The sequence below is a fragment of the Lissotriton helveticus genome, chromosome 7, assembly GCF_964261635.1.
Source record: "Lissotriton helveticus chromosome 7, aLisHel1.1, whole genome shotgun sequence".
Lineage (NCBI taxonomy): Eukaryota > Metazoa > Chordata > Amphibia > Caudata > Salamandridae > Lissotriton > Lissotriton helveticus.
Window position 1 is genome coordinate 257,186,587 of NC_136068.1, and position 17,511 is coordinate 257,204,097.

Below are 17,511 nucleotides of genomic sequence, written 5' to 3' on the forward strand. Positions count from 1 at the left end.
AAATGTAACACTGAAATCCAGTTAAATGTGTAGGCCTCAGGGCAATTCACAGCAAACCTAAACGTGCTGCTAAAATAATGTGAGATGAGGTTGACGTGGTTCTTCCAAATGTATTATTGAATTTAGGGTTAAAATATATGCTTTCTAGATGTGTTATTTTAGAAACGTATGCTAGTTAAGAATGTTTGCTGTTTAAATCAAGTTAATGTTTTAAGAGTGCAGGGACCCGCTTCATGTAAATCAAGTAGGCCTGAACTGATAATGTCATATCGTTTGAACTGCCATGTGCTCGTTAGGGAAGAAGTCGAGAGGTGTCCAGCACAGAGCTTTGGGTGTGTTTTACGACTTAAAGATATGGTGGAGTCTGGAATTTGAGGCCCACTGCAGGACGAACTGTATGCAGGTGCGAGGGTCCTAATCAGCTCGAATGAAAGGGGCTTTGTTCAGTGGCGCTTGGCGCAGGCCTGTAGGAGTCTCCAGGAATTTCAGGGGGTATCGGCGCACTGGAGAAGAAGCCTGGGAACCAAGGTCAACTTTAACGAGGGTCTTGAAGAGTACCATCATGGAGTTTACCGCGCAAAGATGTACCACGTGAGGGGCGTCCCAAGGGGCGTTCCTATCTGAAATGTGATTTGGTATTAGGGAAAGAGACCCGGGAAGAGAGCAGAGCAGATGATTTTGGGAGCCTAAGGAAGTGGATGGGTAGGCAGATAGGCTGATCAGGAGAGACCCATTATCAGAGAAGAGACAAAGAGAAGTGCGTGATCTTCTTAGGAAATCACCACGGCTGACACCTAGAGGGTAAAGATCTTGTTAAGTAGGGATGTCATTTAGCATAGTGTAGGGACAGATTAACCTTAATTTTCTTTTCTGTAATGACTTTGAGGTTGCAACTTGTATCCATTTTGGCAACGCTCATGTTATTGGAAGTTGTACTCATTATTCTGTTTTTCAGACTCAGACTATTCAAAAAGTTCATGTTCATAGTGATACCAATTTATCTTCTGAATCTTATTTTGAGAAGTTTGTATCTTCAGTTATCTTTGACTTTATATTAAATCTTTGAAACTTAAATTTGGTCAGTGGTCATTTAGAGTGGTGTAAGTTCTTAAATTGATTGACTTATTGTTAGATTACCTTTTACTCAATGACAGGTACCAACGATTCAGTCGACTTAGTTTGGGATTTGGTAAGGTAACTAGTAACCAGTAATCCCGCGTTAGCAGTTGGTAGCAGAGTGAGGATGGTTATCTTCTTGAGGAAGGTAATCTAGAGAGGTTAGTTTACCCCAAGGCCCCGAGACGTCGAGAGACGAGCAGCGGAAGAATCGTGCGCAGAAGGTGCAGACGGTGCGAGAAAAGCAGCAGTATCGGAGGAGAGTGAGTATAACAAGGGTCATGCGTGAACAGATTGCGGTGTTTTGTGTTGTATTTGTATTGTAATGTCTTGCGGAGTTGAATGCCTGTAGTGTGAATGAGAGAAGGTTGTGAGCGCGCGCAACCTGGTAAACTGGTAACCTGGTAAACGGGTGAACTGGTGAAATCTTAAGTTCAGGCCAGAGCTTAAGTGGTTTTGGGTGTATCGAACATCCAGGGTAGTTGTCGACCATAGTACGGAGGTCACGAGGTACCATTGACCGCCGTGGATCCAAGATAGGGGGAGTGTAAGAGTGAGTGTATGAGTAACGGACGCTGGTCGAAAGTTACTGTGTGTGAGTAACCTATCGGAGAAGGCGATTGTACATTTCGCCAAGTTAAGGTGACAACTACAGAAAGACTGTGGGCGTACAGTCAAGAAAGGTGATCGCTTGGACGGAAGTAATCATTTTTCAGAGTATGAATGGGATGCGTGCATGACCGAGGAGACAAGCTGAGAAAGGAGGGGAACTGCTGCGAAGGGGGACGGGTGACGTCGGCTAGAGCCGCGCTGTGATTGAGCGGTTGGTGTGACGTTAGCTAGAGCTGCGCTCTGGTTGGGCGGCTAGAGTGACATCGGAGGAAAGTCGCGTACGGATAGGCCAGCTAGTGAGAACGGGGCTGAGATTGGTGGAATATCATCAGGAAGTAAACAAACGCGGAGAAAAGAGAAATCATGAACTGTTTTAAGTGTTTGAAAGGGATTTTTAAAAGAAAAAGAAGTGAGCATTATTACGGGGAAGAGGCTCCGCCGGAGGGTACGCCAGCTCATTATATGGCAACGAATGTTGGGCTGCATACCATATTATGGATTGGGGCTTGGAATAAGCTTACGGAAGGGAATGAGGAAATGCAGTTCCCGAAGTACGGGACGTTTAAGTTAGAAGTGTTACATCGGCTAAAAGCAAATATGTCCTCATTGAAACCCTCGCCCAGACCCACACAGTTTGAGGCCCTTAATGCATGGATTAGGGCTGCACACGATAGGAATTTGAACAGGCGTCAACAAAGGCTGACGCGATCGGTAAGAGCAGTGCGAGATTCCAAATGGGATGAGGAGGCAAAGCGTTGGAGGGTACAGGCTATTGAGGTGGGAAAAATGTATCCGATGAGGGAGGTGGCAGGAGGAGGAGGAAACCTCATGGAAGAAGACGAGGAAAGCGAGTCGGAGGACAACCTGATAAACAGATTGTTAATGGATAGACCACCTCCGAGAGTGGGGGTGATAGAAGATAGAGGGCTCGCAAGGGAAGATGGGAATGCCATAGAGGGGTATACACCACTCCCTATATCGGAATGGACACCTATCAAAGGCGGAGAAATACCTCAAAACAACACTGTACAGAGTGTAGTGGGAAGGTTTGTGGTGCAGAAAACGCCAACCACCGAAAGGGTTGAGTCTGTTGGATTGCCAGATGCTCTTCAGGTGCCTGTTACCATAGGACCCATAGTATCGATCTATAACCCAGAAAGAGATAGAGAGGAGGAACAGAGGCAATTGGATAGAGAAAGGATTGAGGTGGAAAGGAGGAATAATGTGACAAATGCATGGAAACAGTTGCCAGGATCGGTAACATGGAATACCCCATTAGACACAACTGTCGGTCCCAATTCAGAACAGGGAGGTCCGAGAGGACCAATGGATCTAAGGGGACCGCGGCCAAGACCCTATTCAGAAATAAGAGCGGATTTGAGGGAATGGGACGGGTCCATAGTATCCCCGAGTAACAGGACAAGAACGGAACCAGAGTGGGAAACCAGGGGCAATGGGACTGTATCTCATTGTGGGGCCAGCGAAAGCAGTCAGGGCCGGGAAAGCCAAAGTCCAGAGAATAGAGGGGATGCACGTCCTACAAATCAGGGAGAACAGCCGGAACAAAATACTTGGATTGTAGAGTGTGAGGAAATGTCTCGTCTCTGGGGGAAAGGGGGAGATGAAATGGTACGGGCTTTTCAGAATAGGTTTAGGTGCCTTCATCATACACTCGGGGAAGACGTTCAACATTGGAGGAAGGAGAACAGTGACAGGTCCCGCCATGCTTCGAGTAATCAAGAATCACAGGGAAATAGTGAGGAAAGGGGGAGCAATGGGATGCCTTGCTATGCACCCAGAGAAAACAGGCAGATCGGGGAAGGCGGAAAATTGAGAAACAAGGAAGTATTTCATCATCCACCCCGAGAGGATGGAAAGGCATGGGACCTAGAGAGATGGGAAGAGGGGAGGACTCCCTTTAACTCACCAGTGCCTAGGCGCAGGGCTAGGAGCTGGGACGGGAAGGATGTGGAAGGTACATCTGGACCAGAGGTGCTGAAAGCCGCGATAAAGGTTAAAAGACTTGATGTCTCCAGTCTGAAATCCGATCTAGACGAGATTATAGAAGGAACGGTGCCTTTAGAAAGGATCGATCTGTACGAACAAGATGAGTTGTTGTTCATAGCAAAGGATACTACTAGGAGAGCTAGAGCATTCCATGAGAAACTGACTAATTTGGCCGACAGGTATGCTGTAGATTTATCTAGGACAAGGGCACTACAGAGTAACCATAGGTTACAATACTCAGATCAAGACCTAGATGAGAAGAGGACTACTGGATTGAAAACTCACATAAGGGAGTTGATATCTGGAATAAGAGTGTGGAGAGAACTGGATAAATGGGAAGAAAGGTGGTCGAAAAAGGGCACGGTTAGGCGAAGTACAAATGTGATGACCCCTGAGGGAAGGGTAATGCAGATGGAGGCATTCCCTTTGCGAGAAATATCAAATGGAAATTATGTACATGTGCCCTGGAGTAGAGGAGACTTAGCTGCATTTACCAACTCATTTCCGAAGTTAAGGGACAATCCAGTAGAGTGGTATAAGCAGGTAGAAAGGTTTGTCAAAATCTCGAAAGTATTGTGGATTGATTTGAACACGTTGTTTGACATCGTGGTCCCATCTGATCTGTGGACCCCGTGTAAGACTAGTGTTGAATGGCCAAATGCTGAACCAGTGAGGGATGTTCGAACTAATGGACCATCCGAGATTGTCATGCGAAAGTATGAAAGGGTAATAGCTTGGTTGAAAGAGAAGGTACCACCACAGGATATAGATTGGGTAAAGATAGATCGAACGAGGCAAGAACCGAAGGAGACCGTGCATGAGTTTTATGAGAGGTTGTTGAAAACATTCAAGCAATACAGTGGACTCGATGTAATGGATCCCAAAGATATAGGACAATTTGTGTCAAAGTTTGTTTTGGGGTTGAGACCTGATATTTGCTTGATGATTCAGCAACATTTAATTTGTTGGCAAAACAAACCACTCGATGAAATCCTACGTTATGCAAGATACTGTAGTGATGAGATAGATTCTAAAGCCAAGAATTTAAAGGAGAAATTGATGGTGGTGCAGATGCAGTCCGCCGGGAAGGGTGGCCAGCAGAAGCAGGGGATGGGACGAAAGCCAAACGGTCAGAATAAGGACAATGAGGAAGGGCAGAGACCTAGGATAGACTTTGCCACTTTAAAGAAAACGACAAAGTGTCATCAGTGTCACCAGGTGGGGCATTGGCGACGCGAGTGTCCCTTTAACCCTGAAAATGGAGAGCTGGAAGTAGAAGAGCAGGTCCAAGAAGTCCCAACTCAAAAGGTGACAGTTCCAGGTAGCAAGGTGGCCAAAGGGGGGATTTCGGCTCCACGGGCCCAATTCCCACAGCCACCGAAGATAGCGACCGGGGGAAAGGTTTTCAAACAAATGCCTCTCTTTATCGAGGAAGAAAAGTGTTATTACATTGATCCATTAACAGGACAGCGTGTGAGTAGTGAGGAGGACTGCACCCTCGGGGCAGTCCTAGAAGTGGATCAGAGAGGACCATTTGTTGAGGCAGAAGTGGCAGGGTGTCCCACTACGTTCTTGGTGGATACTGGGGCTACCCGATCAACACTGAGATCGGCGGTGGTTCCAGACTTGCCGATGTCAGGGGAAACAATTCAGGTGGTAGGAGTCGCAAATAAAAGGATGACTAGTCCCTTGACAGAACCAGTGTCTGTGAAGATAGGAAACCATATGAACGAACATCAGTTTGTGGTTTGCGACTCGAGTCCGGTATGTCTGTTAGGAAGGGATTTGTTGTGCAAATTGAACTGCACAATATACTGCACCCCGCAAGGAGTGGAGGTACAGACTACCGACGAAGATGCTACTTTTAAGGTGGCCAATTCAAAATCCTGTGTAGAACTATATCCTACTCTGACAGTAGAAGATCTTCCCCAAGACCTACGAGATGCAGTGGCGTCAGAGGTATGGGATTTCACAGGAGAAGAAATAGGATTGATTAAAGGGGTAGAACCGGTAAAAATACTGGTAAAACCAAATGCCGAGTTTCCAAGAACGCCTCAATACAAATTGTCACAGGAAACGATTGCAGGAATAAAGCCTGTGATCAAGTCAATGATACAACAGGGAATACTGAAAGAAATCGTGGGTAGTCCTTGTAACTCCCCGATTATGGGTTTGCAGAAACCTAGTGGGAAATTCAGGATAGTGCAGGATTTACGAAAAATTAACAACATAGTCGTTTCATGTTGTCCCGTGGTACCGAATCCATCAGTGATACTGTTTCAAATACCATGTCAAGCAGAATGGTTCACAGTGATAGATCTTTGCCAGGCTTTCTTTTCAATCCCATTGGATGAAGAGAGCAGATATCTTTTCGCTTTTAAAATGGAAGATCGCGTTTTAACATGGTGTCGAATCCCACAAGGATTCACAGACAGCCCATCCATCTTCAATCAGTTGTTGAAAAAGAATCTCGAAAATCTAGTACTGCCCCAGAACTCGGTTCTGGTCCAATACATAGATGACCTACTTGTTGCGTCAGAGACAGAGGAAGCCTGTAAAGCAGACTCAATTGTCTTACTGAACCATTTAGCTGAAAATGGACATAAGGTATCTCCGAGCAAGTTGCAGTATTGTCTGACAGAAGTACAGTATTTAGGGCACCGGTTAGAAAAAGGGAAACGTAAGGTGTCCCCAGAGAGGATTGAGGCGATAATGAAGATGAATGCGCCTACAACACAGAGAGAAGTTAGAATGTTCCTAGGAATGGTGGGTTACTGCCGACAGTGGATAGTTAACTTTTCACTGAAAGCAAAGCCCTTACAGAAACTGACGCACAAGGAGGTGAGTGATCCGGTACCATGGGATGAAGAATGTCTGGTGGCGTTTTTACAGCTGAGAGACGATTTGTGTCGTGCTCCGGCTCTGGGAATGCCCGATTACGAGAAATCATTTTCACTCTATTGCTGTGAGAGAGAGGGATGTGCTTTGTCAGTCTTGGCACAGACCCACGGAAATGCCCGTAGACCAGTTGCATATTTTTCGGCTACATTAGATCCAGTAGCCGCAGCGTTGCCCGGATGTCTCAAATCCGTTGCTGCAACGGGTGTCAGCATTGAAAGGAGCGAGAGTATTGTGATGGGACATCCAGTAGTGGTGTATGTACCGCATTCAGTTGAATTGTTAATGACCAGGACGAAGACGCAGCATCTGACCAATAGTAGGCTCACGCGCTACGAGCAAGTTATTCTTGCCGCGGAGAACGTGACCCTCAGGAGATGCTCTGTCTTGAATCCTGCTACTTTGATGCCATTACCTACTGTAATAGAAGGCGAAGGATGTGAAGACCACGATTGCCTCGATGTGACTGAACTATGCACGAAACCCAGACCAGATATTGTGGATGAGCCATTGTCTGACCCTGATGAGATTTATTTTGTTGATGGCTCATGTTTAAGAGACGATACTGGTCGGTTGAGAGCAGCTTATGCTGTTTGTACTATTACTGGAGTTGTGGAAGCCGCTTGCCTGGAAGGAGTACATTCCGCACAGGTAGCAGAAATTATTGCCCTAACTCGTGCCTGTATAGCAGGAAACGGAAAGAGAGTCACCATCTACACGGACAGCCAATATGGGTTCGGTGTGGTTCATGATTTCGGGCAGTTGTGGTCTCAGAGAGGTTACATGACCTCCTCTGGTTCGCCCATTCGAAATGGAGAATTTGTGCGGCTGTTGTTAGAAGCATTACAAGGTCCAGTTGACATCGCAATAGTAAAATGTGTAGCTCATACTAAGAATACAGATTTTGTGTCTCAAGGCAACAGATACGCTGATGAAGTCGCACGTTATTGTGCTGAGCAAAATTATTCTTTCTCAAAGGTGGAAATAGAAGGTGCGGAAGAAAGGACAGAATTAAGCATGATGTTAGAGACCGTGGATACCTGGGAAAATTTGAGGGTAATGCAGGAGAATGCACCAGAAACCGAGAAAAAGGCATGGGAAACAGCAGGTTGTGTGCGAAGTGAAATGGATTTTTTGGTTTCAGCAGATGGGAGGGCTGTGTTACCTGAAGAATTAGCAAATCCCATGGCGAGAGAAATACATGGTCCAGTACATCTAGGAAGGGATGCTATGATGAGAGTGTTTAGGCAAACTTGGTATTGCCCTAAATTTAGAATAGCAGCAGAATCAGTATGTAAGCGATGTGTTACCTGCCAACAACTGAACGTAGGCAAACGAACACCAGTCACACTGAGTCACATTGGGAGGTCGGGGGGGCCTTTCAATAGAATGCAACTAGATTTCATCGAAATGCCAAGAGTCAATCGCCTTCGGTATGTGTTGGTGATTGTATGCGTATTTTCCAGATGGGTTGAAGCGTGCCCTACACGTAGGTGCGATAAACTCACAGTGGCTAAATTATTGCTCAGGGAGTTGATACCGCGCTTCGGGGTGCCTGCCTCTTTGGAGTCGGACAGAGGAAAACATTTTAACAGCGAAATAGTGAAGATGTTGTGCTCCACACTGAATATCGATCAAAAACTGCATTGTAGTTATCGACCAGAAGCTTCAGGAATTGTGGAACAAGTGAAAGGCACTTTGAAGAATAGATTGGCTAAAGTAGTGGCATCCACATCTTTGAGTTGGCCAGATGCTCTTCCTTTAGTGCTCATGAGCATGCGCAGCACCCCTGACAGGAGGACAGGTCTCTCTCCACACGAGATTCTGATGGGGAGGGCCATGAGACTTCCCACAGTTCCAACTGCTGCCCTATTGAATATTACAGATGATCTGATCTTGGATTATTGTAAAGGACTGTCTGACGCCATCCATTCTGTGTCCCTTCAGGTGCATGCGGTTGAAGTTCCAGCATCGAGGAACCTGTGTCATGACCTGAACCCAGGGGACTGGGTGTTGGTTAAAAAGCACGTCCGGAAGAACTGCCTAGATGTTCGCTGGCGTGGGCCCTTTCAGGTAATCCTGATAACGAACACCGCGGTGAAGTGCGGGGGGCTGCCAAATTGGATCCATGCATCCCATACTCGAAGAGTTCCAGCACCTCTAGAAGGAACAGCTCCTATCCCAGACGAAAGCCCGGAAGTGGAAGAAGAGTCGCAAGAAGGGATTGAGGCAGCTGAGGGGGTGTCGGAAGAAGTTGGGAACGCATCGGATTCAGAAGAAGAGCGAAGGCAGGACGGCAGTGAAACTGAAGACGCAACGGAAGGAGAGAGCAGCAGTGAATACGAAACAGACACGGATCAGTACCAGAGTGATCAAGAACCGAGTGTGAGGACGAGATATCGGAGAACAAGGTGTGAGGCTGCCACTTGGCCGGGAAGAGACAGGAGGCTAAGTTTGAGGTCGGCCCAGGAAGAAACCCGTGCTCCTATATCTGAAGACTCGGATCAGGAAGAAGATACCCAGGAGGGAACCGAGGAGGGCCTTAGAAGATCAAGGAGGGTGCGAGTGCCTAGTAGAAGATACTCTACTCCCGATTGGACCTACCTCGTTGCAGATGTCGGGGGGGCACAGAACCGGGAGGATCAGGGAAGTGGACCTGGTCAGAACTAACCCGATCATCACAGTGCAAATAAGGTTTCTACTGCCAGGAGCGGAGACCGAAAGGTTGCTGACACTTAACATCGTTCATCCTCCTCTCCTGAGCGGAATAAGAAAATTGATTTTAGAGACAGTTGAGTTTCCAGTTTGCTGTTCACGATATCCAATATTGGAGGGAACTCTTCTTCGTTTGGAAATGCTTGAGCGAGTAGTAGAAATTCTTGGAATGCTCATTGTTGTGGATTAATACCATATTGCGAATGTCTTCAAAGGGGCGCAGAACTGGAAAGGTGAAGAAAGTGATCCTGATTAGAACGGACCCCTTTGTAATTGTGGATGTAGAACTGATAGTACCAGGAGTAGAAATTGAAAAAACGTTAACTCTCAATTTCGTCCGTCCACTTGTCCAGAGCGAAATAAGGAGAATAATCCTAGAAACAGTTGACTTTCCATGTTGTTGTACGAACTGCCCAGAACTTGAGGGAATGTTTCTTCGGATGGACATTTATGAAGACGTAGTGTCACTCCTTGAGCCATACATAACTTCAGACGGAGATAAGACTCTTGAAAAGAAATTGTAAAATTGCTGCAAGATAACCTAGCGCCGAGTGGAAGAAGAAAAAATGGTAGGGGTTTCCTTTTAGCGGATGGAGAAGGGCTAGGGTTGTCTAATTTCTACTGGACTTTGAACTGTTTTGCGGAAATAAATTGTCAAGCTTCCAAGTGTTCAAAAGAGAGACATTGCAAGAGAGAAAGACTTTGTTCGAAAAGAGGAAGAAGTTGATGCAGGAAGAGCGTTCAGAACCACACTGTTTGAAAACATGGAGGCTGGCAACCCGAACCGCAGGGCAAAATGTATAGTTGGCACATTGTTGGGAGTAGTGATTTCCTTGATAGTTTTAGTGGTTACCGTCTCATACATAGTGGGACACGAGAGAGATGCAACTACAGTAGAGGAGGCCAAGGGAGTGTCAACACCGAGAACTACCATTATTAATGATAAGGGAAACATCAATGATAAAGACAAAGCGTTGTTAGATGCAGAAATAAAAAGGTTACACACAGATGAGTCACAGGGAAATTTCAGGTCAAATGCTTATGCTAAATTGCTTTATGAATACGTTGGTGTCATGGAGGTGAAGAATTGCTATGTTTGTATGCAATTACCAGCTTCGGTAGAGGAGGGTATCAGATACCATCATCTTCCGTTGACATATGGAATCACGTGCAGTTTGTTGTTGAGCATATTTTATGGACGAGAAGGATTTGAGTATTATTTCTCGAATTTCGACTCGACATTGCCAGAGGTCCCGAATTTCAAGCATTTGAACAAGTGGGACTATTACAAAAGCGAAGACAGATTACACAAATGGTTTATTCCATGGAAAACGTTAGATACTTCACATGCTCGAAGAAACAATCTGACTTGTCAAGTGTCAGAAATTGAGAAAAAGTTTATAGGGCAGGTAGATACTAGATACAGGAGGCAGAAGATTCTGAAGGCCTCAGGACAATGGGAAACAGATTGGACCAAGGAGGAAAGGGCACATCAAAGAAAGGGTAGTATTGGTCCAATTGCTTTAGGTAAGGAGAAACGGGGGAAACTGTGCATCCACAGGAGTTACTCCTATTATGAGAATTTTTATGTAGGTCAAGTCAATTGTGAACATGCCTTTCAACTGGAGTATTACTCTAAGGACTTTTTGAAAGGGATGCAAGCAATTCCAAATGTATATTTTGTATGTGGAAGAAATGCCTATGTGAAGCTACCAGATAATTGGTACGGATCATGCTATCTGGCTGTTGTCTTCCCTAAAATATATCATGTTGAGAATTTAGAAACGACAAAGAAAGAAATACCAACTAGGTGGAAGAGAGGGCTGGGTGCAGCAGAAGTAGTTGGAGATGTACTCGGTGCTGCATTCCCTATTTTAGGACTGATATTGAATGATATTAAGATCAGGAGGTTAGCTACAGTCGTAGATAGGCTATCTGCCAGTACTGCTAGATCATTGATGCTGATAGAAGGTGAGATGCAATCGATTAGGGCAATGGTTCTTCAGAACCGACTTGCTTTAGACGTTCTGTTAGCTAAAGAGGGAGGAGTCTGTAAGGCTTTGAAGGTCCAGGAGTGCTGCACTTACATTCCAGACAATTCAAAACCTCTAGAGAAGTACATACGAAACATCACTGCCATACACTACGAAATTGAGGATCTGACAAAGGTAAACGTGTGGGAAAAAGTAGGTCATGGAATGGGTAAAGTTGGAGGTTGGTTTGCAAACTTAGGAAAGGGTATCGTTTGGTACATACTGAAACCCATCATCATAATTGTGATTTGCGTAATCACTTTGTGGGGATTGGTGCGTCTGTATCAGTGGTATAGAGCAAATAGGTTACAGAGAACTATGAGGAAACAGGAGGAAAAGTTGACAGCGATGCAGGACACTCAATATCGGAGTCTAAAGGCATTAGAGACAATGAAAAGAGGTGGCACTGCCACGACTTCACTTTGAAGGGTTCTACATTTTGTGATGGTGTCTTGATGGTGATGACCCCTGAAGGTCATCAAAGGGGGGATTGAGAGAGCACAAGTTTGAAAAAATGTATAAGTGCACCATATTTACAAGCACGTAGTTAGTTTAAACATGTTTTGCACACGAGTGTTTTATATCTAGGAGTGAAATATACAGAGTGTTCTATATTCAGTAGTGAAAGGTTTCGAATGTTTAAGCAGTGTAACAATAATCATAACTGTGTGAGATTAATGTAGAAATGTTGGAATGAATATGAAAACTTCACGTTCTCATGTTAAAAGAATCATGTCAGAATTAAATGTAACACTGAAATCCAGTTAAATGTGTAGGCCTCAGGGCAATTCACAGCAAACCTAAACGTGCTGCTAAAATAATGTGAGATGAGGTTGACGTGGTTCTTCCAAATGTATTATTGAATTTAGGGTTAAAATATATGCTTTCTAGATGTGTTATTTTAGAAACGTATGCTAGTTAAGAATGTTTGCTGTTTAAATCAAGTTAATGTTTTAAGAGTGCAGGGACCCGCTTCATGTAAATCAAGTAGGCCTGAACTGATAATGTCATATCGTTTGAACTGCCATGTGCTCGTTAGGGAAGAAGTCGAGAGGTGTCCAGCACAGAGCTTTGGGTGTGTTTTACGACTTAAAGATATGGTGGAGTCTGGAATTTGAGGCCCACTGCAGGACGAACTGTATGCAGGTGCGAGGGTCCTAATCAGCTCGAATGAAAGGGGCTTTGTTCAGTGGCGCTTGGCGCAGGCCTGTAGGAGTCTCCAGGAATTTCAGGGGGTATCGGCGCACTGGAGAAGAAGCCTGGGAACCAAGGTCAACTTTAACGAGGGTCTTGAAGAGTACCATCAAGGAGTTTACCGCGCAAAGATGTACCACGTGAGGGGCATCCCAAGGGGCGTTCCTATCCGAAATGTGATTTGGTATTAGGGAAAGAGACCCGGGAAGAGAGCAGAGCAGATGATTTTGGGAGCCTAAGGAAGCGGATGGGTAGGCAGATAGGCTGATCAGGAGAGACCCATTATCAGAGAAGAGACAAAGAGAAGTGCGTGATCTTCTTAGGAAATCACCACGGCTGACACCTAGAGGGTAAAGATCTTGTTAAGTAGGGATGTCATTTAGCATAGTGTAGGGACAGATTAACCTTAATTTTCTTTTCTGTAATGACTTTGAGGTTGCAACTTGTATCCATTTTGGCAACGCTCATGTTATTGGAAGTTGTACTCATTATTCTGTTTTTCAGACTCAGACTATTCAAAAAGTTCATGTTCATAGTGATACCAATTTATCTTCTGAATCTTATTTTGAGAATTTTGTATCTTCAGTTATCTTTGACTTTATATTAAATCTTTGAAACTTAAATTTGGTCAGTGGTCATTTAGAGTGGTGTAAGTTCTTAAATTGATTGACTTATTGTTAGATTACCTTTTACTCAATGACAGGTACCAACGATTCAGTCGACTTAGTTTGGGATTTAGTAAGGTAACTAGTAACCAGTAATACCGCGTTAGCAGCACTCAAGCACGTTACAAAAGAGAATAACCACTCTGAAGCCCAGGTCCCTTCGCAACCCCTGATCACTAAAGTGGCTGACCCTTAAGCACTTTGGCAAGTAAGGGACTTAAAGAATGAGGTAGTGGCGTTTTTGGAAAATGAGCTGTGCTGCTCATTAGATTTCAGTATAACTCTAAGTCTAAAAAGAGTGGCATTTACTCAAAAGTCATCAGCACCCCAAAAATCAAATGCAAACTCAAGTTACTCAAACATTAATTATAAATCATAAATATCATCATAAATATTTTCCTCTAAACTGAAGAGATACAATACCCCACAGTTAAAAGCTCTGTATAACCAGAACAACAGTTAAACCCCAATCAGGTGTACCCAACTGAGTAACACACGGAATCGAACACCCAGATGTCAAAAGCTATTTAATAAAACGACTAAGTCAAAATTATGAGAAATAAAAGCAAGAACGTTATTTCTGAGACATGCCATGTAGAGGGTCAGGATTTGCTCCTGATGTATTCAGGTAAGCGTACTATTTGGCAGTGCTTAATCTGTAAAAGAATAAGTCCAGGGGTCCAAACTTTTTTTAAGATGCCCCCTGCAGGCCAGGGCTACCTTATCCCACGCCTGTATGTTTTTGATTCCTCCTCATGCCTCTTCGTTCTACCATCTTCTACGTTCTGACTCTTTATATATCCCTAGAATATTAGTTTTCATCCCTTTCTCCCTTCGCCAGTTTTCTTTTCTTTCTCTTCCTCTTTATTCCTCCACTTGTCTTCCTTCTTTTCACTTGTTTTGGATCAAAGACTGATGATGAAAATTATGTCCGGGTCGCCAAAAATTATTGCTGGGAGCACTACTGGCTCAAATTAAGCATTGGTCTTAGAAAATGTGGTGCTTTATAACAACCTCAACCGAGTTTAAAGGGGAAATGCTAGGGCAGAATAGCACATAGGCCTCCAGGTATTACAAGTTTAAGAAATCAGAATTGAGGCTAACCATGAGGGTATGGGATTACTGGGTCGTTTTCTCCATGATTACCCATCATTTTGGGGACTTTTCTGTTTCCATTTACCCCCTACTGTTAGCAAGTGGCCATTGGTAGATGGCACTAGTTTGCCTTGTGAAAACACTAATCTAACATCTAATCAGACAGCTGAAGTAAAAAAAAAATCACTATTGCATATTATATGTGTTCAAAACCCAACAACTTTATATGATTATGCATCAATATATGTTTTTAATATTATTTTTTAATTCTTCGCAAAGGCCTAAAAGCCTAAAACCCACATGTGTAAATAGGATGATTTTTAAAAAAGATCTGCAGTGACATAGAAGACTGACTAAAGGTTGACTAATAGTCATCAATACACTAAACCCTCCTCTTCCTCTTACTGTCTTGCAGTTACTCTCTCCTTCCCCATTTGTGTTGATTATCTTTGGTGCTTCAGAGTATTTTATTTGGTATTCTGAGGGATGAGTGCATTTATGCATTTATGCATAGGCCGAGCAGATAATAATAATAATAATAATAATAATCCACATTTGTAAAGCGCACAATCACCCGTAAGGGTCTCTAGGCGCTGGGGGCCGTCGGGAAGATTAAGCGAGCTATTGCCCTGAGTCACATGGTGCTGGGCAGACCCCTGCCGCCGGCCCCGGGGATCGAACCGTGATCCCCAGATTCCGGAGTCAGTCGCCCTGGCCGCGGCGCCACACCTCTTCCTCTTCAGATGGTCTACACTGATCGTTACTATGTAAAGGGTAAAGCGGGTTGCCGCCCCTTTGTCATTATATCACGTCATTCACAGCTCACATTCAACTTCGTCTTCGCCACTCACTCCATCTTCAGATCATGCCACTGACCGATTTGTTTTGACAAACACAAGCATGTCAAGTGCCCGGGGGAAACCAGAAAGGTGATAGGTGTAATGCTGGCAAAAGACTCATCTTTAGGTATTCTAATAAGTTATTAAAAAAATTGAACGATCCTAAAATGACTATGCTAGCTCTATCTTACCACGCAATCAAAGGGAAAATATATATATGGTTTGCTTTATCACAGATTCCATATACGGCCAAATGTATGCCAACAACTGTATAACATATTTTAGGACACAGCAATAACATCACACCGGCTACTGAAAATGTTGTCCTTCCGAACAGTGGTTACTGTTTTATATGCATATTTCCCTATAATTACCACTAATCGTGTTTAGGTTCCGAAGTAGCGTGCTGGTCACCGAAAAGCACTTCAACACCTCATCAGGGGTATCAAGCGCTAGATAAATGCAAACCTTCTCCCTCTTCTATCCCTCCACTATCCTTCTCAGTCCAAATAAATGACTAACATATCCACCACCCAAATTACTTTCATACTTCACTATACTAACTCACCACTAATCCTTTATGAGTTCTGGAGTAGCATGCTACTCACTGAAAAAACGTTTCGGGGTAGTAAGAGCTATATAAATGCAATTACAATACAATTACAATACAATAGTTGATGCTTTTTCTACTCACGGGATCTTCCTGCTTGGTATAGTACTGAATCCAGCGAAGGAAAGGCTTCTGCTGATTCCATCCCCATCACGGGGATAGATAAATCGCACTTTTACCGACATCGTGGAACCCACTGTAGTATAAAAAAGAAGACAATAAGTTTGACAGTTTACAAGCTAACACAACATCTGCAAGATAAAAGAGAAACTAAGTCTCCTTAAACACAAATATACCCCACCATCATGCTGTGCAACTATGGTCAGTATTCAATAGCGTACGCATGAAGCTGAAAATATATCTAAATTGACACATCAAAGCAATTTTCAAATCATACTCTCTACTCGTTATTTATTTTTATATTTTTGTGAGTTTTATACAGCGCAAAGTCGACCCGAAGGTATCAGAGCACTTTACATGAGCACCAGTTGCGTTACAGACAGCCACATAAATTTTTGTTAGGGTCAGGGAGATTAAGTGATTTACCCAGAATCGCAGGATGTTGACCGTCCCTGCTAAGACTCGAACCCGGTTCCCCAACTTTGACCGCTCTAGCTGTTAGGCCAGACCCTCTCCCCATACTATACTCCACCTCCCAATCAGCTACCATAAAATATCCACCTCATAGTTCCATCACTTACAGGACCTTGTGAGAGTGGCCAATATCATAAGAATCTCATTCTGAATAATTGTCAATTGGGATTTAGACTGTTGTGCGGCATTGAACCTACTCTGGCAGATATCAGAGGAGACTTTCTGATCAGCCTTGGGCCAACTTCTAGGCAGCCTAAGATATTGTGGGCCTCATCTGTGTTACAGATGCTTGCAGAATGTGTCAGGGATGGCCCTTGACTGGGTCCGATCATTACTCAATAATCAGAGCCAGCAAATACAGATAGGATCATCGGTGTTAAGCGCTCACAGCGTGCATTACAGAGTCCAACATAGCTTCTCCGTCTCTTCATCTTCTTGTCAATACCGACATATCCTCCAAAGGAACGACTAGATGAACATGAGGTTTAGTTTAATTTCAAATGTACAATGATGATATCCTGGTCCATATCCATCTGGAGAGCGGCATGGAGACACACCTGCACATCTATGTGTGCCTAGAGCAAATCAGCCACTGGAACAGGGAGAGTTTTTGTATATGAGTGGAGCAACAATCATATAAAGCCCTCTCCTAAAGTATTCGGGGTGGGGTCTGTATTAACAATGTCTCTATCAGTTACAAGTAATGGAACTACTTTATAGGTGAGCTAACACAACTTCTGACCAATCAGATACCAGTAAAGAAGATCAGAAATGAGGGGAAGCCAAAGCCCTGGGGTTCCTTTATCCTTATACCTAAACTAAGCACCAAGTGTACCCCTTTAGCAGTTGACCCATAGAGTAATAATAAAGAGCAGCGCAAGACCTACTCGAGCAAAAGATTCGGGTTCGTAGCTCTGAAAACTGGAAAGCACACGATAGCACTTAATAAATCAATGTCAAGCCAGTGATTTTACCATAAAAACAAAACACTTTAATGTATGCATAACTAAGCACTAAACTTAAAATTACAAACATGCAGATCGAAAGCCAAAACTCTCTATCTTCTCCTGAAAAAGAGATATGTGTAATAAGGTCTCTCAGTTTCAATCATGTAAAGTCCCTTTCTATGATGT

General features: G+C 43.9%; 1 protein-coding gene across 3 annotated transcripts in view; it reads right to left on the reverse strand.

Annotated features, from left to right (window-relative positions):
• RIPOR3 (RIPOR family member 3) overlaps positions 1-17,511 on the reverse strand; it is a 452,740-nt gene that overhangs the window by 258,881 nt on the left and 176,348 nt on the right. For 2 of the 3 annotated variants that reach the window (XM_078652038.1, XM_078652039.1), the window contains one exon: positions 15,869-15,980. In XM_078652038.1, the coding sequence (XP_078508164.1) occupies positions 15,869-15,980 (112 nt within the window). Of the gene's footprint in view, positions 1-15,868; positions 15,981-17,511 lie in introns of those variants that run through there. The other variant, XM_078652040.1, reaches the window with a different exon arrangement.